This window comes from Prunus avium, chromosome 7 (assembly GCF_965620075.1).
Source record: "Prunus avium chromosome 7, drPruAviu1.hap1.1, whole genome shotgun sequence".
In the NCBI taxonomy this organism is placed as follows: Eukaryota; Viridiplantae; Streptophyta; class Magnoliopsida; order Rosales; family Rosaceae; genus Prunus; species Prunus avium.
The window spans coordinates 783,465-808,045 of NC_142290.1; the positions used below are offsets into that span (position 1 = coordinate 783,465).

Sequence of the window (24,581 nt, forward strand, 5' to 3'; positions counted from 1 at the left end):
CCAGAAGCTAGAGAACATAATTGGTTGGTCCCAGGCGGTGTAGAAACCTTCCCCTTATGCAAGGGCATGGTGGATGGAGTAGGGATAAGGGATGTCAATAAAGGTAAAACTTGTTTCGAGTCTTTTGCTTATCATGCATTCTTTAGCAAGTCCCAATTCATCAATTTTGGTGCAAGTATTATTTAGGCTTATATTTTAAAGAAACTAAATGTACAGAAGCTCTACTCACCAGTCAACAAATTGAACTGTTCGCTTTGTCTTAATGGTAGCTACAGCTGCATTTACATCCTTTGGTATGACGTCACCACGGTACATCAAGCAGCATGCGATGTACTTCCCATGCCTCGGATCACACTTGGCCATCATACTTGAGGGCTCAAATACAGCACTTGTGATCTCAGGAACTGATAGTTGCTCATGGTAAGCCTTGGCGGCGGAGATTACAGGGGCATGAGATGAGAGCATAAAGTGGATACGAGGATATGGGAGAAGGTTAGTTTGAAACTCCGTAATGTCCACATTAATGGCACCATCAAACCTCAAAGAAGTGGTCAAAGGAGATTTTTTGGGATATTAATCTATTCAAGTTGGTGTATGTTGGCCTTTCAATGTCTAAAGATCTCCTACAGATATCATAAATGGCTTCATTTTCCAGAGGCACAGCCACGTCTGTATGTTCAAGGAGAGAATGCGTGGAGAGCACGCTATTGTAAGGTTCTACAACAGCAGTGGAGACCTGGACATTTTGAGATTAGTTGCTGGAGAAAGCCACACATGCATAGTTCAACAATATTAAGAAGTAATCTTTCCTATGTTTCTGCCCACAACTTAAGTTGTCTCTCCATATGAGAATCGCATTTACATCTTTCCTATGATTCGGAATCGCTTGATTCTTCTTCTGAAGTGGAAGCTTGGTCCGAAGGAGACGAAGAGGAGGAGAACGAACCCGAATTTGAGTTTGAGGAACCGCCTCCAATTCCAGAGTTGCCCAAGACCAAGAAGCCCAGATCGGAAGCAAAGAAGGCAGGTGGAGCAAAGAATGACTCCAAGAGGCCCAAGAAGAAGAAGAAGATCCCAGACCTAGAGGAAGCAAAGATGGCCGGTGGTAGGGGTGTTTTTCGGCCGGAATGGATCGGAAACCACTGTTCCCAATTCCGTTCCGAAACTTTTCCAATTCCGTTTATGAAATTTCGGAATGTACTAACTTTATTTCGATGCGGAATTTTCGGCATTATCGGAATTTTCGGAAGTTAATATTTTCAGAATTTTCGGATAATAATTTCAGCATGTTCGGATAAAAATTTCGAGCTAATGTTGTAGCAGGTCACACTACGACTCTGGCAAGTGTGAGGATGAACCCTGTGACCTGGGTCAACAGACCACCATCTTTGCTAGTGCATGTTCTCAACAATGTTGGTCTCCCTTAACCCCCCTTCTTAGTTGCTTGCTTGAAATCTGCATGGTTGGACGTTGTAGCCTTAGTGTGGGTGGCGTCTTTGTTTATTTGCTTCTTTGCAACTTGCTTTGTTTATGTAGTTGGTTGTTTCTAATTGTCCTGCCTACTGGTTGGGACTTTCCCTGTGCTTTGTTCTTGTTTCCGGGGGTTTGTTCTCCGCTAATGAAATATCATTTTCGACCGAAAAAAAGAGAGCATCGTGCATAAACCAATAATTTGTTTAATTTAGGCCTCGAGATTCCTGGGCAACCAATAATTGTGCATCTTTAATTTGTAAACATGAAGTAATTATGCAATTAAAGAGCATTACTGATGTTACTTCTTTGAATATTTGAGAACTCCTAAACTTCTTGGTTGGATAAATGCAGCTAAATCGTCGTTCTATAATATATGGTTTTACTCTCACCATATATGGTTCTTGGTTCGAAAATCTATTTTTGAAATTTTCTTGTGAATCATGATGAAGCCAACCAAAAAGGAAAAAAAATTCCAGAGGAATTCCAATGTTTACGTTCAAATGACATAATGTTCAAATTTAAACTAGTCTACAATAAAAACAGAAAATGAAAACTACAACATTTAACATAGATCCATAATAAATTCAACTCATCATTGGAAGTAAGGTACTCAATACATCATGTTTCGCAACACCATTGCTAAAATCACGAATATGCCAACCTGCAGAAAATGGAAGGAACATTAGAGTGCTAGTTCTAGTCAGAAAATGCCTCTCCTTAAACCTTTGATTGCACGAGAGTGATACAAGTTGTATCTGCTACATGATATGAAAAATATATATGGAATGAAAGGAATAGAAGTCAGGAATGAAGAAATTAGCTGCAAGTCATGACCTAAAATGACGAATCTCAAAGCATATAGATCTCTTGGTGTAATTATTAACTAGAAGTATCATAAATTCATGTGTGATGGGAAGTTCTATGATGTTATTTAAAGAGGGGTAATGTTACAGTAATAGTATTTATTTGAACAAAAACCAATACTCACCTCTCCAAATTCAAAAGCATATATGGCCTTGACAGCTCACTTTGTGGACAAAGATTGGGTCCTTAGAAAGAAAATCATAAATTTTCGAGTTCTTCCACATCCACACAAAGGAGAGGTTATTGCAAAGGCTATAGAAAATTGTCTCTTAGAGTGGGGAATAGAAAAGGTTATGACAATCACCCTTGATAATGCGAAGAATAATGATACATGTGTGATGGATTTAAAGAAAAGATTTAACAAGAGAAATATGATGTTATTAGGTGGAGAGTTCTTTCATGTAAGGTGTTTTGCACATGTCATCAATTTGGTTGTGAGGGATGGAATTGAAGAGGTGAAGACAACCATCAAGCGTCTTCGTCGAAGTGTGTTAAGTATGTGAGGAGTAGTTCATCACGTTTGCAAATGTTTAAAAAATGTGCTTTGGAGGAGAGTGTAACTTGCAAGAAGGTTGTGTGTTTAGATGTTAAAACAAGATGGAATTCAACATATTTGATGATAAATGCAGCAATGGAGTTTAAGAAAGTATTTGATAGGCTTTTGGAGCATGATCCATTCTATAGAAGTGAATGTGAACTTAAAAAAAAAAAAAAAAGAAGATGGAAGTGAGCTGGGTTTGAAGAAAAAAAAGGGTGGAAGTGACTGTGATGAGGGGGGCCCCATAAATGAAGTTGATTGGAGTAAATTGCGAAGTTTGCATACATTTTTGGAAGATTTTTATCTTCTAACAAAGCGTATATCTGGTTCTCATTACATCACCTCTAACACTTACTTTGATGACCAATGGCAGATTTATGAGCATTTAAAACATTAAGTAGCTTACCTTCCTGTAAAGAGTTTAATTCAAAAGATATTACCACTGGAAAAGTATCATTAGGTCCTAAGAATGCATGCTTTAGACCTGCTGGTAGAGGTTTTAACTCTAATTTAGGCACCTCCACATTACATGGCTTTGGTGGGACTTGAGGTGGCAACGTTTCAAATGTGGGTGGCCATTGTTTAACGTTTTGCACTTGCAAAGAGTCAAAACATGAAAGAATTTCAGCAACTTCAGGGTTTAATTCATCTTCATCAATATTAGAATTCACTACAAAATTCTCCAAAGAATCAAGCATGTTGTTTTTCACAAATTGATCATGGGCAAGAGGTGAAATCAAATTCACGACTTCAGATTCCTCATCTTCATATGGCTGCCTAAACACATTAAATATATTAACTTCCATGATCATATTCCCAAAATTAAGTTCCAGCACCCCACTCCTGCAACTAATGTTAGCATCACATGTAGCCAAGAAAGGTCGACCTAAAATCACAGGAATTTGGTTATCATAATTTAAAACAGGTTCAGTGTTCAAAACAATAAAATCAACGGGATAATAAAATTTGTCCACTTGGACCAACACATCCTCAATAATCCCTCGGGGTGTCTTGATGGAACGATCGGCCAGTTGCAATTTCACCATTGTAGACTTAAGCTCTCCAAGACCTAGCTGCAAGTAAACTGAATAAGGCAGTAAATTGACATTGGCACCTAAATCAAGTAGAGCACGATCAATAAAATGTTCTCCAATTACACATGAAAGAGTAGGACTCCTTGGGTCCTTATATTTTGGAGGCATTTTGTTTTGCAACACTGAACTGACATGAGCAACTAAAAATGCAGTTTTCTTGACATTATGCTTTCTCTTATACGTGCACATATCTTTCAAAAATTTAGCATAAGCAAGAACCTGTTTAATTGCATCTAACAATGGAATATTAATTTTAACATGTTTAAAAAGATCCAAAATTTCAAAGTTTTGACCAATTTTTCTTTGGGGAAGCAAAGCTTTGGGAAAAGGTGCAGGCAAATTCGTTATTACTCTTAGATTTTTCAACCTCTTTAGATGGAGGTGTAGTATCAATTTTCTTTCCATTTCTAAGAGAAATAATAGACTTTGCATGTTCGTATCCAATTTCACATGAATTAACACCTTTAGGATTTGCTTCAGTGTTGGAAAGGAAATTCCCTTTTTCATTAATAGCCAAAGAATTAGTTCATTTGGAAATATGACTCTTAATTTCTTTATTTTCCTCAAACAGTTTATTAAACATTGAATCATACCTTTGACTTTGCTTTTGGTTCTCCTGTATGAAAGCTTGAAGAGTATCTCCCAATGATGGTTTATGATTAAATGAATTTGGAGCTGAAGATTGTTGGTTAGGGAAACTTACCTGAGGGTGAGACTCATTATTCCTCCAACGGAAATTAGGATGATTTCTTGTTGCTGGATTGTAGGTCTCAGAAAAAGGAGAATATACCTTTTGATAATTTCCTATGACTGCACATCGTTCTTCATAAGCTCCTTTCATCTCCTATAATAGATGACAATTTTTAGTGCAGTGACCAATCTCATAACAAACATCACAAATTTGATTAATATCGGTGGAATAAACATGTTGAGGTGCATTAGATTTTTCAAAATTTAAACCAGCTACCTCTTTGGCCAAATTCTCATATTTTAATTTCAAATCGTCTTCCTCTTTTAATTGAAATATTCCTTTACTAACAGAAGAGGAAGCAGACTTAGAGCGATCAGAACTTTCAAATGGACTAGGAGTAGTCCACTGATTAGATTTTTCAGCAATTTCATCAAGAAAATTTAAGGCCTCATCAGGATCTTTTTGCATAAATTCACCATTACACATAGACTCAACAAATTGCTTATCTCGAGGAAGAAGTCCATCATAAAAGTAACTAGCAAGTCGCCAATTCTCAAAACCATGATGTGGACAAAGACTCAAAAGTTCTTTAAATCGTTCCCATGTTTGATACAATGTTTCACTTTCTTTTTTAGCAAAATTTGAGATTCTTTTCTTCAAAGCAATTGTCTTATGATTTGGAAAATATTTCTGAAAAAATGCATGAGTCATATCATTCGAAGAAGTTATAGACCCAGCCCTCAATGAATATAACCAACTTTTTTCTTTTTCTTTCAAAGAGAATGGAAAGAATTTTAATTTTATGATCTCAATTCCATGTTGGTTGTAAAACGTGCTTATAACATCTTCAAATTCTCTAATTGTCCCCTTTTCATTTTTTTACTTTTCCAGAGTTATTAACCGTATAAAGAATTTACCACTTTCATGTTTAGTACAAGTATTTTATACAAAATTTTCAATAATACACACAAAATTCATGTATTATACACATAATTTTCACATATTGTTGAATATAAAAAATATATATTAAAAAATTTAAATATATTATATTAAAATATTATATAGTGACCGAACTTTTCAGTTGTAACCAAAATTGTTAATGATTACTAAATAATTTATTATGCAACTAAGTTTTACTAGTTTGTAGAGTTGAAATAGCAAATTAATATCTATAAAGTATAAACTAATGCAACTAGAAGGTCCTTTTTTCTTCTTTTTCTTTTTTATTAAATAGTCGCCTTGTGGCGATACTTATTTTGACACATGGGCCCCAAACCAATGGGGTCCTCTCTTTAAAATAATAATAATAATGTCTAGCCGTTCGGCTATACCCGGTTTTTGTAAAAAAAAAATTTATAAATAGTATAGACGAACGGCTAGACGTACCTGGACACGTGGGCCCCTAATCTTAAGACAGGTCCTCTTTTTTTAATATAAATAGTATAGCCGAGTGGCTATACGTAACGTGGCGCCTAATCGCATTTTAAATATAAATAGTATAGCTAGTCGGCTGTACTTGGTTTTTTAAGTTTAAAAAAAAAAGAGTATAGCCGTGCGGCTGTACGGATTTTGACAACCTCTGGGGCTTTAGTTTTCACACACAATATAGTTTAGCCGCTCGGCTATACAAGTTTTAAAAAATTTTTAAAAAAGGTCTAGCCGTCTATACTATTTATATTAAAAAAAACAGGACCTTCCTTGAAGCTGTGCTTATTTTGACAGCCGCTGGGGTCCTTTTCTCTTTTTATAAATAGTATAGCCGCTCGGCTATACGTGTTTTTTAATTCTTTGGTACAAATAGTATAGCCGATCGGCTATACCCTGTTTTTCTTGTTGATTTTGTTGATCACAACCATATGTCTTAATGGTTTCTGATTTTACTATTTTTTGGCAAGGATGGTGTTTGAATAAAGACTTAAAAAATAAACGGCTCGGATTGTTGAAATAAAATATGCATCGGACCATACAAGGTGTCCGTGAAATCTCTCAACAGAATTGGACAATTTCTTTATAATCGACCACTTGAACTTCAAGTGCTGTTACAATTTATCATCCACGAGGGCCCAACGTAGAAACAAAACAATACAAAATGAAAAAAAAAAAAATTATATAGCAAAAATTAATACACATATTTTACCTACACAAAAGTGTGCGACAGATCATTAGTAGGTAATTGAGCACTAGCTCTATGTAGTGATGGTGAAGAAATTGTTGGTTGTTGGACGTTAATCTTTTCCAAATGAAAAATAAGCAAGAATAGAGAGGATCATCTTTGGCCTTCACCTACTGGAATATATGGAAGTTGCGCTGTAAGGCGGTCATGGAAGGCTGTAGTCCATCCCCATGGGCGACTATGATTGCATCCTCTTCTGCTATCTCTGATTTTTCGAGAGCAAAAGCTCACATGGTGGCAACTAGAGAGCCTTTCACCCCTCCAGAGCAGAAAATTTAAACTTGGTGCCCCCTTTTTGCCCCGAAAATTAAAATAAACATTGATGCAGCCTGATATGCAGATTCTCAACGAGGTGGCATTGGTTTAATTGCTAGAAATCATCTTGGATCTTTTATTGCAGCCAAGGCGTGTCCCTGTTTGGCAAATTCGACGTTGGAAGCGGAAGCGTTGGGTGCTTTAGAAGCTTGTTTCTTTGCTATTGAGCATCAATTTCGTCAGGTTCAGTTTGAGATGGATTGTAGAGAAGTGATTCGTGGAGTGCAAGGAAACATTTTGAGAGGATGATGGGAGTTGTATCCTTTCCTCTGTAAGATTAAGGAGCAGCTTGGCCATCCAAATTTTGTTGATACTAGCTGGGCTTGGTGTCCAAGAATAGCTAATGTTGTAGCAGATCACACTACGACTCTGGCAAGTGTGAGGATGAACCCTGTGACTTGGGTCAACAGACCACCATCTTTGCTAGTGCATGTTCTCAACAATGATGGTCTCCCTTAACCCCCCTTCTTAGTTGCTTGCTTGCAATTTGCAAGGTTGGACGTTGTAGCCTTAGTGTGGGTGGAGTCTTTGTTTATTTGCTTCTTTGCAACTTGCTTTGTTTATGTAGTTGGTTGTTTCTAATTGTCTTGCCTACTGGTTGGGACTTTCCCTGTGCTTTGTTCTTGTTCCGGGGGTTTGTTCTCCGCTAATGAAATATCATTTTCGACCAAAAAAAGAGAGCATCGTGCATAAACCAATAATTTGTTTAATTTAGGTCTCTAGATTCCTGGCCAACCAATAATTGTGCATCTTTAATTTGCAAACGTGAAGTAATTATGCAATTAGAGAGCATTACTGATGTTACTTCTTTTGAATATTTGAGAACTCCTAAACTTCTTGGTTGGATAAATGCAGCTAAATCGTCGTTCTATAATATATGGTTTAACTCTCACCATATATGGTTGCTGGAATTCCATGGTCGATAGTACAGGAAAGTGGAACTGGAATCGAACTCTGAGGGACTTATTCGCATGATCAACGGGGATACGGCACTTGATGTCACCTTGGAGGGCATTGTCCTTGACATTCGAAAGCTTGCTCAACAACTGGAGATGGTGAACTTTTCGTTTACATCTCATAGAGGGAATAATGCAGCACATGAGGTTGCTGGCTTTGTTACTCGTTATGGAGGGTCCCATGTGTGGGATGTGATTTGGCCACATTAGATGTTTATCTACTAGCTGAGGATGCAAACCTTGATTTACGTCTTTGAATAAAATCTCCAGATTTTTGGCACAAAAGAAAAAAAAAAAAAAAAAAAAACCCCACTATAAATAAACTCATTAACTCTCACCTTCCACAACTTTGATCTAAGTTCACTCATTGCACCAAGGCACTTCTTGCAAGTTTCTTCGGAGATGTCCCGAGCGCATTGAGTCACACCATAAATTAAATTTGTGATTGATCCGCTATGTTGTAGTTTTCCATGAGCATACAACAATGGACTACCAGAAGCTAGAGAACATAATTGGTTGGTCCCAGGCGGTGTAGAAACTTTCCCCTTATGCAATGGCATGGTGGATGGAGTAGGGATAAGGGATGTCAATAAAGGTAAAACTTGTTTTGAGTCTTTTGCTTATCATGCATTCTTTATCATGCATTCTTCCATAACACAACGTACATGTCATTCAAAAGATGAAGAACATAAAAACATGCAGCTAGAGAAACAAAATAAGGAAGAGAGAGAGCTTCTGAATCCCAAAGTATTAAGTTTTAGTAATCTTCCCCTTCACCCTCGTCATCAGCACCTTCTGCTCCAACTTCCTCATAGTCTTTTTCAAGAGCAGCAAGATCCTCACGGGCTTCCGAGAATTCACCTTCCTCCATCCCTTCACCTACATACCAATGCACAAACGCCCGCTTGGAATACATAAGGTCGAATTTATGGTCAATTCGGGAGAACACCTCAGCGACAGCAGTGTTGTTGCTTATCATGCAAACTGCTCGTTGCACCTTGGCAAGATCACCACCTGGCACCACTGAAGGGGGCTCGTAGTTAATACCGCATTTGAAACCAGTTGGGCACCTGAAAGTATCAACATGGAGAACTCATTCATTAAATATATGCTTATCATGCAAGCTTAATTTTTAAAACAGCCTGTGTCAGAACTACAAGAACTGAAATTATGAAACCAATAATAAAGCAAGTCCCAATTCGTCAATTTTGGTGCAAGTATTATTTAGGCTTATATTTTAAAGAAACTAGATGTACAGAAGCTCTACTCACCAATCAACAAATTGAACTGTTCGCTTTGTCTTAATGGTAGCTACAGCTGCATTTACATCCTTTGGTACGACGTCACCACGGTACATCAAGCAGCATGCCATGTACTTCCCATGCCTCGGATCACACTTGGCCATCATACTTGAGGGCTCAAATACAGCACTTGTGATCTCAGGAACTGATAGTTGCTCATGGTAAGCCTTGGCGGCGGAGATTACAGGGGCATAAGATGAGAGCATAAAGTGGATACGAGGATATGGGACAAGGTTAGTTTGAAACTCTGTAATGTCCACATTAATGGCACCATCAAACCTCAAAGAAGTGGTCAAAGAAGAGATTGTTTGGGATATTAATCTATTCAAGTTGGTGTATGTTGGCCTTTCAATGTCTAAAGATCTCCTACAGATATCATAAATGGCTTCATTGTCTAGAAGCACAGCCACGTCTGTATGTTCAAGGAGAGAATGCGTGGAGAGCACGCTATTGTAAGGTTCTACAACAGCAGTGGAGACCTGGACATTTTGAGATTAGTTGCTGGAGAAAGCCACACATGCATAGTTCAACAATATTAAGAAGTAATCTTTCCTATGTTTCTGCCCACAACTTAAGTTGTCTCTCCAGATGAGAATAACGGTGAAGTATAAACTCTCTAGTTTCAGATTTGGTATGCATAGTGTAATATTAAGAACTGAAAACCCATTAAGAGGAACCAGATGAAAAAAGTAAGAAGATGTGAAAATTAACCGAATGAAAAGCTTATAAGAATTGTCATTCTCAAAGAAGTCATCTTTCCTAAGTTTCTACCAACCATTTATATTGTCTCTACAGATGAGAATAAACCTGCAGTATAATAAACATTGAAACTGATATTGCATACAAAATTTAAGACCTATCTTTTTGTAAAGATTTATTCCCATGCGAGCAGAATTAATTCGTTGCAATAAAAAATTGAAACTGATATTGCTTACAAAATTTATAAGAAAAAGACAAGTTGCGTTGTGTTCATAAATACTAGTTTTAGCAGTAAAAGTTCCATGATTCCATCCAAATAATAACCTGTAAGTTTTTCGAGTATCTACCTGAGGAGAAGGATAAATGCTGAAACCAAGTTTTGACTTCTTCCCATAATCGAGAGACAATCGTTCCAGAAGTAGTGACCCCAAACCAGAACCAGTGCCACCACCAACAGCGTTAAAGACCAAAAACCCTTGCAAACCAGTGCAATTATCAGCTAATTTTCTCACCCTGTCAAGGCATAGGTCCACAATTTCCCTCCCCACTGTAACATTCAACAGAGAAAACCAGTTATAACTAACATAATAGAAGGAAATGCCAGTTTGACAGTGCAATAGAAATTCATATACCTGTGTAGTGTCCTCTGGCAAAATTGTTAGCAGCATCTTCTTTGCCAGAAATAAGTTGTTCAGGATGAAACAGTTGTCTGTAAGTCCCAGTTCTGACTTCATCAATAACCGTGGGTTCCAAATCAACAAATATAGCTCTGGGCACATGATGGCCAGAACCGGTTTCGCTGAAGAAGGTGTTAAAAGCATCATGTGCCGCACCAACAGAGGTGTCACTGCATTCACATATAAACCTTCTTAACACCAGAAACAATCCATTCAATAAATCTCATAGTGAGTTTTTTCTCAATCACGAAAATAAATTTTAACATTAAAATCCATAAATATTAAAGTATACCTACAAAAATGGAATTGAAAGATGACTTTATGATAATTACTCAATGAACTAGATCACAAATCAAAGAAAAAACGATAAAACAAAACAAAATTAAATGCATTGTTCGAGAGATCAGAACAATATTACTACTCATGACCACACCAAATACCAGTTATGAATATATAACACACGAAACCACTAAAGAAAGATATCTTGAGTGAACAAGCTCATACAAATCAGTGGAAGAATGGAAAATAACATGCATACCCAGACTACTTACAAACTACCTTGGGTCACAGGAAAACCCATAAACAGGCAGTCACCAATCAATGGTTAGAAAATTGGGCAGGAAGGTATCGATATAAATAGATGATTCCAGATTGTGTTTCAATTTTTTATCTTTGGATGTTACCTTATGATAGATTAGCAACAGAAGAGAGCCTGATCAATTATGCAAGAAAAAGAGAAATTGTGAAACTGGCACTTATATTGAAAGAGTAGATTTAGTGGCAAAAGTCTCAACAAGACAACACAGTTACTAGTTCAATCTTAATAGATTCCAACTGTTTTCCCAAAAATATATATATAAATTTCATGATTACATTCAAGATTAACAAAACGTAGAGATTAACAAAGTGAGTCTTTTCCTCAATTAACTCCAAAGTTCATTCAAGATTCCTCTAAATTGGAATTTCAACAACAATAATGATCAAGAAGTAAAATGAATTGGCATAAGCTTCTTGATCACATTATAAGATTCTTCACATTTCCATTTTCATGAATACCTGTCGATTCAAGCCATGTTTGTTTCCCTTATTTTCTTTTCCACGGAAAAAAAAAAGGGGAAACAAACAACTAAATAAATGAAACAATGGTGAATTCGGGTTAATCAAATTGTGATCTACTAGATTGTTGCAATTAATTGGCCAAATATAAGCCAATTCCCAATTGTACAAACAATATCTCAAACACTAGGAGAATTTGAATCCAAAAACCCAAAACTATTACAATTAGAAAAGATAAAAGAATCATTTTCAGAAGAATATATTGAAGTTATATAAACAGCACCCCAATTGAAAGCCACAATTACAAAAACTGAAATTTTTATAAAAAAAACGAAAAAAAAAAACCAAATCAATGATTAATATATACGTATACCTCGGCATCATGCCATCAGGTTGAATTCCATGTTCACGGCAGTAGAGCTCCCAGCAGGCATTCCCAACTTGGATCCCTGCCTGTCCTATGTGTACGCTTATTATCTCCCTCATTTCTCTATCGGATCAATTACAATCACAAATGCCAATGAAAGATAAAGGAAGAAACAATCAACAAATACAATTTCAAAGGAACGACGTTTCTGTTCTTCAATGGCAATTGCCAAGGAAACGATCTCAAATCTCAATCAATGACAACGGACCAGAACAGAGAGTTCACCCAAAAACAAAACAAAATTAACGAAATAAATTATTTAGTAGTTGTTACCAAATATATAACTATTAACTATTGGTTGTTTTTTTTTCTTTTTCTGGTGGGTAAATATGAAAATACAAAATTAGTAATTCCAGTCCAGAGCCATCCATTCAATTAATTATTTAACAAAAAAGAATTTTTTATTTATTAATAGTTTGGGTCCTCCACATAGGCCTCATCATTTGGCCCGCGGGCTCATGGGCTTACGGGGCCCGCCCGGCCCATTGAAAAAAAGCCCGGCCCGGCCCGTTATGGGCTTTGAGAGGGCCCGGCCCGCTTGGGCTTGGGCCGGGCTTGGGCTTGGGTGTTTGAAGCCCGGCCCGGCCCATAGGCCCGGCCCGATTAAGCCCATGAAAGCCCGGCCCGGCCCGCCCACAAAAGCCCGGCCCGTTAGGCCCGCATACATATATAATTATGTATAAATAAGGGTTTAGGATTAGGATTACATCACTTGAATGACAAATCCCCCTCTTTAATTTTTTTTTTGTGTGTTACTTGTTATAAAAATTGTGTTTGTTTCCATTGAATTCTACTCATTCCTAGTTTATAATTGGATGATTAGCACATTAATTTATGTCATTTATTAATACAACAATTATATATATATATATATATATAATAAGACAAACAACATATCATATCACCAAACATAATCATACCACCAAATATAATCATACTTTTCTTTAACACATCACCAAATGATGAGCACAAAATTAATACAAGTTTTATCCTTAAATTTATAGTTGTTAGTATTTTCTTTTGTTTTATGTAAATCTATTAGAGTATTTATATTGGTTTTTTCCAATCTTGTTTTTATATTTAATGAGTGGTTGTTTTTTCCAATCTATTAGAGTATTTTCTTTTGTTTTATGTAAATCTATCAAGGAAATATGCTCAAGACAACGTGAAAATGTGATTACATACAAAAACATGAAAATGCATACATAAATTTAAAAATCATATGTTTATTATTATTTTTTAGGCCCATTTCGGCCCGGCCCGTAGGGCTTAGCCCGGCCCGGCCCGATGGGCTTTTTCAAGCCCGACTCATGAGATGGGCTTGGGCTTTGAATTTTCTAAAAAAGCCCGGCCCGGCCCGGCCCGATATTTTCTCTCTCCTCTTTAAAGCCCGGTCCGGCCCGGCCCAAGCCCATGAAATTTGGGCCGGGCTAGCCCGGCCCGGCCCATTGACGAGCCCTACCTCCACACACGGAGCCAACTGTTGCTGGACTATGTTAACAGATGTTCGGATCATCTTGCCGCCCGCATTTTGCAATTCTCATGTTATTTGAACGGCATCAAACAACACATATATGGACTTAATCAAGTTGGCTAGAGTAAATATGTTCCTCGTCTTGCATTAGAATTTGAATTCCCCTTCATGTAATTTAAATTAATTTAAAGTAGATTATCACTTGTATAACTAAAGAAAAGAAAATTTACTCCGTATCTCTTTTCGGACGAAAATTTCCTCCGTATCTATTTGGTAGACGAAAAAGTAGCAAATGTGACCACAAACCATCACTGCTAACGAAATTGGAGTTAAAGGACTACATTAGTTATTTTGTCAATTTGAGGACTAAAATGTAAATCGGATCTAAGTTAAAGGACTATGGTGGCAACTAAAAAACCAAAAAAAATAATGGCTTAAATGTCAAAATGGTCCCTGTGTTTTATCCATTCGGCCAATTTAGTCAATGTGTTTTTAATTTGGCTAATTTAGTCCCTGTGTTTACATTTGTTAGCTAATGTAGGACAATTTGTCAAATAGATGTTAAAATAGACATGTGCATAGCACATGAGTGGGCATAAATGTATTTTTACACAAACTCAATCCCTGAAACGCTTCTTTTCCTTGGCGTTCATGAGAATTGGGGTTTTCAAATTTAATTAGTTCCCTTGAATATTAATCAGTTCACGTGAGTCTGCATAAAGAGAGCAAGGAGACAAATCGAATCTAGAGATCTCTCTCTCATGGTGATTGCTGTAAATTGCAGTTCCATGGTGTTTGGGTTTGCTCCCTCTCTCATGTTTACCGTACGTGAACAAAATAAGGCTGCTGATGCCTTAGCTGCCAAGAGCTATGATTTCCTTTTGGGCCTTCATGTTTTGGATATTGAACCTTTCTTCCTTAATGATGTTCTTGCTGCTGATGCTAGCAGTACCCCTAATTCAAGGTTGATTCCTATGTAGTTTGTTTGGTTTTCAGTGTTTGGTCTCGTATTGTACCAAAAAAAGAGAGAAGAAATTTAGAGATCTCAAAACCAAAACCAAGGTCCACCAAGCTTGGTTTGTTAAGTTTAGAAAAGAAAAAAAAAGTTGCATGAAACATCCACTATACAAAAACTAACAGGATTGGTGGGCATTGAAGGTCATCCTTGGATTAGCTTGGCTTGTCAAGAGTGCTCTGTTTATATGACAGTGATGACTGGTATTTGGTATTCTGTGAGGTACTTAATTTGTTACAGAAAAAACTTTAATAAAATCAAAGAAAAAGCAAATTCATTCTTGACAAGAAAATCCATTCTCCCAAGTACATCCCCATCAGTACCAAAGAAAAAGCAAATCCATTATTGACAACTACATCAAGATCACAAAAAACTAGTTTGAGTTTCAATGTATATGCACCAAAGAGCAATTCCATGCCTTAATTCCAAACTAACAAAATAAAATTGAATCTGCACCGAAGACAAGTACTACATGGTCTTCTCTTCACAAAATAACTTTGTTTCAACTGCCCAAAAATACCAAAACAGCTCAAAATACAATGAAATATGCTTTTGTGAACTTGTAGTTGCTTTTTTTTTTTGTACAAGCAACTTTGCCAGGTGGTTTCCATGGCTTTGAAGTTCGAAATGAACTTTGTGGTGTGGTGTGCATGCTAGGCTTAGACATATGAGAGTATGAGGCTGCTTGTGGCATTAGAGGCTTGGCTTGCAAATAAGTTGGGACTGTAGTTGTACTTGTTAGATTTGGTGTGATGAAAGTGTTGCGTCGATTCAGCTGCGCCAAAATGGATTCACCTGCATCCTCAACTTGTGATACTCGCAAGTGCACGAGCCGTTTGGTAGTATAGCATATGTAAGTGCGAGGTCGATCCCACGAGGATTGGTGATTGAATGATCCAATTTGCTTCCCCTACACAAAATAGAAATGAAAAAGAAAATAAATAAAACAAGAAAAAAAAGAAATAACTCAAGCAAATAAGTTCCCAAGTTCAATTAGATTAACGGATTGATTCTAGCTAAAGTATGATTAAGCCATGGTGTTTGGTCCTAACCTTGTATTCCTAATTACCTAATTTGATCATTTGTTGTCTAACCTAAAATTAAGCATTAGGAACCCATTAAGCATAGAAGAACATTTTAAATAACCAAGTATGTATATAATCCCTGTTGTCGAATGTCCATACATACTCTTCCTATCCATAGTTCAATTTGAATTAAAGCATGGTGTCTACTCTTAATTCAAACCAAGATAGCTAACATGCAAGCCTAAATAGTGATCAATCATTCAAACTAGCATATTAACTTATAAGCATAATGAATAAGAACAAAAACCATAATTGAAACTTGGAAACTAATTAAACTTGAATACTTAAGAAAGAATGTACATTACAAATAAAATTAAAGTAGAACTTGAAAACTTGAAGGAAAATTTAGTGAAATCATTTTGTTACAACAATTGACAACTTGAAAGGAAACTAAGAGAATGTGAGGGAGAGAAGGGAAGGGAGCTCTAGAGAAGTGTTTGAGAGCTCCCCCCCCCTTGGGGTGTGTTTTGAAGCTTGAAGACTTCTCTATTTATAAGGCTAAGAGGGAGGAATATCATGATGAATTCCAACACCACCATTCCTCTTTTAATACAACCCATAACTCTCATTTCATCTTGTCTATGTTAGTGTTGTTGGAATCAATTCCATCCCATACTTCTTTTGCTGCTCTTGAAGCTTTCTTCACATGGGTTCAAAGGTGATCAATTGTGGCTGCATTTTGCTGCCAACTCATGTGGTTTTCTTTTGGTTGCTGAAAAGAAATGATTCTTCTGAACCAGGCTTGGTGTAGGAAGGGTTGATGTTTCAAAACGTATCCAATGGGGCTCAATTTTGGATATGTTATAGTAGACACCCATTGGAACAACTTCTATGAAGAAAGTATTTCCATCAGAGCACTAGAAGTGTGTGTTTTAGGCCTTGCAAGTTGGCTGCCGAACAGAGACTGGAATTGACTTCATTTCATTTCTGCTTTACATGCATGCACATGCTTTCTCTATAATAGCTCCAGCATGTACCAACTTGCTCCTTTAGACTTTCATAGCTGGAATGCCTCCCTACTTCACTCATTATGTTGGGTACAAAGTCAGTTATAGCTGGGGTGAGGCACATGGCTAAAAGGAGGCACATGGCTAAAAGCTGGCAGCTGCAAATCCTCCTGAGCAGGGTTCAGTGTTGGACGGGCTAAGGACTCCAGATATGTTCAATTGGGCTGAAATTTGGATATGTTATAGTACACACCCATTGGAACAACTTTCATGAAGATCTTCACCTCATCTGAGCCCCAGAGCATGCTGATCCAAGGCCAAGAAGTTGACCTACGAAACTGGGCTGGCAAGGGTTTGTAGCCAAAATTAGTTTGTCTTTAAGCTCTTCTTCCATTCACCCAAATCAGGCCTTAACATGCATGGATTGCATCATTTCCTATCCAAAGCCATCATTGTTACCTAAAGCTCAATGAACTGAAAGATAAACACAAAAAGGATTAAAAGCACAAGTTTAACTCAAAAATATAACCAAATCATAAGCTAGAAGGGTACGAAATGATATCAATTATGAACCGATCAGAAAGTGACCCCTCTAGGCCTGAACATAATAGACTTTGGGGCTGTTTGTAGCATCGAAGTCCTGGCTTGCAAAGAAGGAGTTACAACTAGCCTTGTCGTTATTTGACTTTCAATTGGGATCCTTGGCGCATTTGGTGTAATGAAAGTACCCCTCTAGGCCTGGACATATTAGACTTTGGGGCTGTTTGTAGCAGTACCCCTAATTCAAGGTTGCTTTGCATTCTGTATTTTTTTTTAAAGAAAGGGATGGAGCATTCACACACTACTCATGGTAGGCGGATTTTGTTTCCATTCCTTCATGGGTTCATTCTTTTATGCATGAGCATGAGCACACCTTTGAATTCTGCAATTCTACCCAGTGGTATTACTTTTAGAAATTCAAGTGATGACCTAGCGCTGCTGGACTTGAAGAAAAGAATCACTCAAGATCCTTTCCATGTCATGAGCTCATGGAATGATTACATTGATTTCTGCAGTTGGATTGGCGTTACGTGCAACCATTCCACCAAAAGAGTCTTGATTTTGAACTTGAAAGCTCAAATTCTCATGAACGCCGAGGAAAAGAAGCGTTTCAGTGATTGAGTTTGTATAAAAATACCTGTATGCTCACTCATGTGCTATGCACATGTCTATTTTTACATCTATTTGATAGATTGTCCTACATTGACTAACATATGTAAACATAGGCACTAAATTAGCCAAATTAAAAACACAGGGACTAAATTGACCAAATGGGTAAAACACAGGGACCATTTTGACATTTGGCGAATTGGATAAACATATATAGCTTACGTAGGAGTCGAGTAGAAAAGACAGGGAACTCGTGAAATAGGAGGCAGAGGAAGCAGAGGACATGGGTAGTGTGAAAGCAGTTGCTCTTATCATCGGAGATTCCAAAGTCCGAGGCTCTCTTCATTTCGTTCAGGATGCCAACGGTCTCTTACTCTCTCTCTGTGCGGCGTGTGTGCTTTTCTGGGTTGGTTTGGTGTTAATTGTTGGTAATTTAAATATAAACAGGGCCTACACAAGTAAAAGGGAGAATTACTGGGCTCTCTCCGGGCCTCCATGGTTTCCATATTCACGCTCTTGGTGATACCTCCAATGGTTGCAATTCCACTGGTAAAAGATTTCTATCTCTCTATAATTTTCAGCTTAAATTCTCAATTTTCAATGTTAGCTTTTTCTTTAATGGGTTTTAATTTTCTCATTTGTTTTTCTTGGTTTACTGTTGGTAAACTAGTAAAGTTTTATATTTTGATGTTGTTTTTTATTAGGACCTCATTTTAATCCACTGAAGAAGGACCATGGAGCTCCTTCAGATAAGGAGCGTCACGCAGGTGATTTGGGTAACATTGTTGCAGGCCCAGATGGTATGAAAAGTATTGGTTTCTGTGTGTAATGTAGTATTGTACGCCAGATGGAATGGTTCCTCAGATACATACAGCTCAGTATTTTACTAAATTTGCACTCTGCAGGAGTTGCTGAGGTTTCTCTTAAGGACTGGCAGGTAATTTGATTCATTTTCTGTTCACTCAAATCCTCTAAAATGGTAACATGGCGTCTAGCTGATATCTTTTAATTGAAACATGTATGTATATATATGTCATAAGTTATCTACAATGCTAGCATATTATTGCCAATGAAATCATTTTATTTGTTTGGATTCCTGTTCCCCTTTTTCTATAATCTAAGTTCTTGATATCAAATTTAGATTCCACTAAGCGGACCTCATTCCATTCTTGGGAGGGCAGTTGTAGTGCATGCTGATCCTGATGATCTTGGCAAAGGTAAGAATGTACAATTTGATTGGATGATTGTTTGCTTAATACATTTGCACTTTCATAGCATCTTCTGGAGCTTATATTGCAAAGGTGTCAATCTCATCGCATTTAGACTTAATTATGGTCGTTCTTATCATCATGCGATGAAAAATTTTCCTTCACTTTGTCAGGTTTGTGTCAATCACACAACATCTAAGAAGCATTCGTTCACCTCTTTGTTCAAAAAGTTGTCTCCTTAGCTCTTCATACTTTAGAAATAATTTCACTAGCATATCTCTTATCACTTCATTTTGACTTCAGGAGTTTTAGAGAAGTGGGTGAATTTAACTGTCGTGTAGCCCTTCTCAGTGTGTCTGAAATAATGTGTTTTTATAATAAATTCTATGCATTCTTTTCCGGTTTGTGCTGCTATTGTTAATATCATGGATACAGATCGGATTTTGGTGCTGGTGTTTTTTCGTTTGAATGATTCCATGAGACTGGGACCGCAGTATCATATGGTTTTATCAGATTGCTGTGATGTCCATAGCTTCTAACATTAATCATATATTTCTTACTTACCCAATAAAGATAGATTGAGATTGAGAGAGATGAAGAGAGAGAGGGTTAATCTGCATCTATATTTCTGTTGAGAAACGGCTGCGTTTATTTTTGTTGAGGAGCTCGTTTTGGAACAATTTCTTGGTCCCTGGCTCCCTGCATGGCTGCATATCTGAAAGCATTGATTTTGAATCTGTAATACTTTGGAACTGGTGGAAATGCTTTAATAGGAGGGAAAAACTATGAGCCATCTTGAAGATGAACTCCCTTTAGGAGTGAAATGATTCATTGAAAGCTTGAAGGGGAGGAACTGGAAAATTATTTTCCTTGGAAATTTTTTAATACTTTGTTTAGTAACATCCTCTTCATGACAAACAGAATCATGAATTATATCTTGCCACTATGGATTTTCACATGCTTCACAATATGCTGAGACCTGTGGTGTGGGTGTTAACTATAAATTTCATGTCACCTCCCTCCTCCCCTAGCCCCACACTGCCCACCCCTGTCTCCCTCGCCCCATTCCATCTCTCTCTCTCTCTCTCACATACACACACACACATAGTAAACCATACCATTGCAACCAAACAAGCAGCAACAGAAAGCTTCGACTTTGATATACAGCCAAATATCATTCAGATATTTTGCACATTGGGTGTGAGTAGAATTGTTAAGCACATATGCAGGGATGGGAGAGGACAGAGGGCCAGGGGTAGAGGAGAGGTCGGGGGATGATGGTAGGGGTTATTTTCATCTTGTTTAATTCCAATTATATTGTGTTACAATTCTTTTAGTTTTTTAATTATTGGGTGACCCAATTGCCCTTGAAAGAATCTCACATGTTGACTTAATAGAAACTTTGACAGAATCGAACCGACATGTTTTCTCTGTTTTTTTTCTCGGAAAATGTTCCCCGAATGAAGCTAACAGATGCATTCTCAGATGTTAAAATTACAAATTCGTTTTCTCGATTTGGATTCTCTTGTTGTTTAATTCTAGTCCATTTGGTAGCGATGGTTTTTCTTTCCATGGGGATTGAAACCTTCTGTAGTGACGTTCAAAATATTTTCTTTTGGAAGTCATTAATCCTGTAAGGCTAATTACATACTGTAATACAATTGATGAATGTTTTGTGATTTTGCAAAGCATCTTCTTGAGCTTATATCACAAAGATGTCAATCTCCTCTGAGTTAAAGTCTAAATTATTTTCATTCTTATTATCGTGCCATGAAATTTTATTTCACTTGTGCCAGGTTTGTGTCAATCACACAACATTTTATGAAGTACTCTTCCACCTAGTTGAGTCCAATTACAAATGATTCTCTCATTTGGTCTTTACACATGAGAAATAATTTCTCTTGCATATCTCTTGGCACTTTGTTTTGAATTCAAGAGTTTTAGAAGTGGGTGAATTTACTTGTTTCTCTCATCGTGTTTAAAATCATATGTTTTTTTGCAATACAACCAACACATACTTTTCCATTTTGTCCTGTGATAGTTAATATCATATGAATGCAGATTGGAGTTTTGTGCATGCTTTGTGCTGATACGTTTTTGTTTGAATGTTTCCATGAGGTTATGATACTACAGTACCATATTGCTTTATAGATCTGGACAGTTCAAATTGTTGGAACTGTGATATAGATACTCCTTAAAGTTTTGTTGTCTGGGATCAATCCCAGGGGTAATGTCCTGATGATTGATGTGAAGGTTTTCATCCGAAAGTGAACTTAATTTCTTACTTTAGGAGTGAAAGGATTCACTGAAAGCTTGAAGTGGAGAAACTAGTGAATTTTTTTATTAATTTGTTTAGTATCTCCTCTTTATGACATACAGAACAATGAATTATACTGCCAAATTGGCTTCTGCCTTTTCTGCAATAACTTTCTCTGCCATCTTCAGTTATTTCAAATTTCTAGTACAAATTGCATTACTGTGGATTTATCTTCTGATTCATGTCCACCATGGAAGCTGTTCCCTGATGTCTGTTATTGTTAATGCAACAGGTGGACATGAACTCAGCAAGACTACTGGGAATGCAGGAGCAAGAGTTGGATGTGGTATGTATTTCACTTCTCTAGCCTTTTGTTGCTGCAAGAAAATTGTTTTTTAAAAGTCAGTAGTAGGGTCAGGCAAACTGTTTTTTGGCATTCCTTTTTGTTTTTTCTTGTTTCTCCCCCCCTTCCCCTTTTCATCCCCCAAACTCTTGTCTATATTTGTTGCATTGACTTTTTGGCAGGTATCATTGGCCTCAAGTCATCTGTTTAGAGAGAATTGCTTATGGGGCAGATAGTACACAACCTAATAAATGTGGGTTAGTCCTCTCTCTTTCCACATGTGTTCAGTGTTCTATAATCTTGTAATAATATTATTATATTGGTATAGGAATGCTTTACTTGGAAAATTAATGCCTGCTTCTTCGTTAAGTTCGGTTTTGAGAAAACCATTCTTTCCCTCTTGAGTGCGCTTTTTGGCTTAGTAAACTGGCAAAACTATCAATGTAGATCAACTTGAAAGTTCTGTTTGTTATAAAAGTAGCTTAGAAAAGTAAATTGCAAGTTCAGTAAGACTATATATATCACGTGAAATGATATTTATGTACATGCCATCTCTAGCAATATTGAAATCCACGGGATGTTCTCATGCTTTTATATTAGAAAACAATGAAAGAAAATTAATGCTTTGGAAAAAAAAAATTATATTAATGCACCGATACGCACTACTCACTGGCAAAATGTGTGTAGATCATATGTACAAGTACTTCACGCCTAATCTGTTCTTCACTATTACAAACAACTATTTGGTTGAACAATGCCAGAAGTATTTCCATTTACATTGGTACAATGTGATTGAACCACTTGATTCCGGTAGGTCAAACTCACGTTTTCGAGTCGTATCCCACTGCATGGATTTGTTGCGCTGCAATCGAATTTTATTGCTACTGCTCTTCCTGATGTTCCTTGAATGTTTCGGTACAATACATCACTGATTTTCACACCTGATGCCTGTAGATTGAACAAAGGACACAGAGTTTCCATTTGATATGATAATATAACATCAAAATAGTACAAATTACTTAGTTTTATTACCTGAGCAGGGCAGTTGATATTGCCTGGGCAGTAATTTTGATCAATTACAATGGGATTTTGGACATTAAGCATTACAGCATCAATAAATTGAACACCTTGGACAAAGCCGCTGCTAGGTCTAGGCCAAGACTTAATCCTCAGCCCATTTTGAGTACCCTTGAAAATTGCGTTTCTAACCGTCACATTTTGAACTCCTTCCTCTTCCAAGTCTTTGGCCAAACTCCCTATGCTGCAATCACCACACCCATGCATGCATAAGCCAATGCTAATACCAACTACTTTTTCATACAGGAGATTGGGGACGAGATTTTCTCACACACACTGTTAATGTGCCACGGAGTTTGAACTTGAGACAATTAGTCTGCAAGTCAAGGCTTTTTTCATGGAGCTAGACCCCGATGACAATGCTAATACTAACAATAATTAAGGGGTTTAATCGCAACCTTAATATATATATATATATATATATATATATACTATATAGCTATGCAAAGCAAGAGCTCAAATCTAACCTAATGCCATGGCCAGGTCCACATGATATTTGTTCGACCCACAAGTCCTTCATGCCAGGGCCAATAGAGACGCAATCATCACCAGTTTTGATGGATGTGTTGAAAATTGCAACATTTCTAGACAGTTGGACATGGATGCCATCAGTGTTTGGGCTATTGCCAGCAGCATTGACTTTGACTCCTCGAATGTAAACATCTTGGCAACCGTTTATCACAATGTGAAACATTTGGCTGTTCAATGAGGTTAGTCCATTGATGCTAATGTTTTTGGAGTTTGTAAATCTCAGACTCTGCGTTGGACGAGTGGTAGTTCAATTAGTTCTTAGTCAATAGGAAGAAACTTAAAAGAAATAGGAGAACATGATGAAGATACTTCTAGGGTAACTTACACCACAAGCTTACACAAGAATACTTTCTTTGCATACCATTGCGAAAAAAAAGATAAAATATTACTAATTGTTGCTGTGTTGGTACACAATCACAAATGGAATGTTTAATATTATAACATGATAAAAAATTGTTTGACAAGAAGAAGCAAATTACTGACCGTGGCTCCGTTGGGACAACCAGTGCTTGCAGCTAACTTGCAAGCCCACAAGGCAGTACCTTTGGCATCAAGAGTGCCTCCAATGATGGAAACACCGGTAACTCGCTCGAAGCTGAGCCAGTTGTTAGCTTGGCCTAGAATACGGTAATCAGATGAAGCAATCAACGTTCCGTCGATCTGGAAAGTAATATCTAGGGTTTTGCATTTGTCACCTCTAAACTTGATAGCAGAGGGAAGCAAATACCTCCCTTTTGGTACACTTATGGTAGTGGAATCGTTGGAGGCACAAGCTGCAGACCATGCATCCACAAAAGCTTGGGTGGAATCCGTTGCACCATTAGGCTTAGCTCCAAAACTTAGGACATTGTAAATGAATGCACTCTCAGCAACCAATGATTGTAGAATCATCAATATTACAACTCTGTACAGACAATTTGTAACATTCATTTTTCCTTCTCTTCTTCTTCTTTTTTTCTTTTTTTTTTCTGTGTGAGAGGGAGTAAGAGAGAAATTAAAATACTGATGTTTGATGGTAATGAATGAAAAGTCAAATTTTGGTGGAAGGAATGAAGAGTGTTGGGGTATTTATAGTCTATATGGTACATGCATATATGCAATAATTAGCTAACTAGCTAGGTTGATATATAAGGGATGTTTGCATTATATATTTATATTTGTATAGAGGATGGTGTGGGTTCTAAGAAATTAATGTATCATATTAAGAAAACTGCGCCCCAAATAATTTGTC

General features: G+C 37.1%; 3 protein-coding genes, 1 non-coding gene and 2 pseudogenes across 4 annotated transcripts; 2 read left to right on the forward strand and 4 right to left on the reverse strand.

The window, feature by feature from the left end:
- Positions 1-225: 225 nt before the first annotated feature.
- On the reverse strand, positions 226-745 carry LOC110773396 (tubulin alpha-2 chain-like; annotated as a pseudogene).
- A 1,312-nt stretch (positions 746-2,057) lies between these two features.
- On the reverse strand, positions 2,058-5,146 carry LOC148292751 (uncharacterized; annotated as a pseudogene).
- A 70-nt stretch (positions 5,147-5,216) lies between these two features.
- On the forward strand, positions 5,217-5,323 carry LOC148292752 (small nucleolar RNA R71). The gene has a single exon (XR_015825960.1). It is a non-coding gene; the product is annotated as a small nucleolar RNA R71 (small nucleolar RNA).
- Positions 5,324-8,694: 3,371 nt separating this feature from the next.
- Positions 8,695-12,513, reverse strand: LOC110773403 (tubulin alpha-3 chain). Its single transcript, XM_021977919.2, has 5 exons — positions 12,211-12,513; positions 10,737-10,951; positions 10,452-10,651; positions 9,376-9,884; positions 8,695-9,174 (listed from the first exon to the last, which is right to left on the reverse strand). The coding sequence occupies exons 1-5, from the start codon at positions 12,321-12,323 to the stop codon at positions 8,862-8,864; spliced, it is 1,350 nt and encodes a 449-aa protein (XP_021833611.2). The 5' UTR covers positions 12,324-12,513; the 3' UTR covers positions 8,695-8,861.
- A 5,634-nt stretch (positions 12,514-18,147) lies between these two features.
- Positions 18,148-22,252, forward strand: CSD3 (copper/zinc superoxide dismutase 3). The gene is made up of 7 exons (XM_021977903.2): positions 18,148-18,299; positions 18,382-18,483; positions 18,639-18,734; positions 18,840-18,871; positions 19,076-19,151; positions 21,692-21,745; positions 21,925-22,252. Exons 1-7 carry the CDS (start codon positions 18,218-18,220, stop codon positions 21,951-21,953), a joined length of 471 nt encoding a protein of 156 aa, XP_021833595.1. The 5' UTR covers positions 18,148-18,217; the 3' UTR covers positions 21,954-22,252.
- Positions 22,253-22,471: 219 nt separating this feature from the next.
- On the reverse strand, positions 22,472-24,280 carry LOC110773394 (polygalacturonase-like). Its single transcript, XM_021977912.2, has 4 exons — positions 23,834-24,280; positions 23,287-23,576; positions 22,775-23,003; positions 22,472-22,690 (listed from the first exon to the last, which is right to left on the reverse strand). Exons 1-4 carry the CDS (start codon positions 24,278-24,280, stop codon positions 22,472-22,474), a joined length of 1,185 nt encoding a protein of 394 aa, XP_021833604.2.
- Between the last annotated feature and the right edge of the window lie 301 nt (positions 24,281-24,581).

Bases quoted from the DNA above. Each gene is read 5' to 3' on its own strand.
- LOC110773403 (XM_021977919.2), bottom strand. From the start codon at position 12,323: ATGAGGGAGATAATAAGCGTACACATAGGACAGGCAGGGATCCAAGTT. The intron at 9,885-10,451 runs GTAGATACTCGA...CAAAATGTCCAG, and splicing joins GCATTTATCCTTCTCCTCAG to GTCTCCACTGCTGTTGTAGA. The intron at 9,175-9,375 runs GTGAGTAGAGCT...TGATACTTTCAG, and splicing joins ACAGTTCAATTTGTTGATTG to GTGCCCAACTGGTTTCAAAT.
- CSD3 (XM_021977903.2), top strand. From the start codon at position 18,218: ATGGGTAGTGTGAAAGCAGTTGCTCTTATCATCGGAGATTCCAAAGTC. The intron at 18,300-18,381 runs GTCTCTTACTCT...AAATATAAACAG, and splicing joins TTTCGTTCAGGATGCCAACG to GGCCTACACAAGTAAAAGGG. The intron at 18,484-18,638 runs GTAAAAGATTTC...GTTTTTTATTAG, and splicing joins CAATGGTTGCAATTCCACTG to GACCTCATTTTAATCCACTG.
- LOC110773394 (XM_021977912.2), bottom strand. From the start codon at position 24,280: ATGAATGTTACAAATTGTCTGTACAGAGTTGTAATATTGATGATTCTA. The intron at 23,577-23,833 runs GTCAGTAATTTG...CGTCCAACGCAG, and splicing joins GTTGTCCCAACGGAGCCACG to AGTCTGAGATTTACAAACTC. The intron at 23,004-23,286 runs GTTAGATTTGAG...TGGTGATTGCAG, and splicing joins GGACCTGGCCATGGCATTAG to CATAGGGAGTTTGGCCAAAG.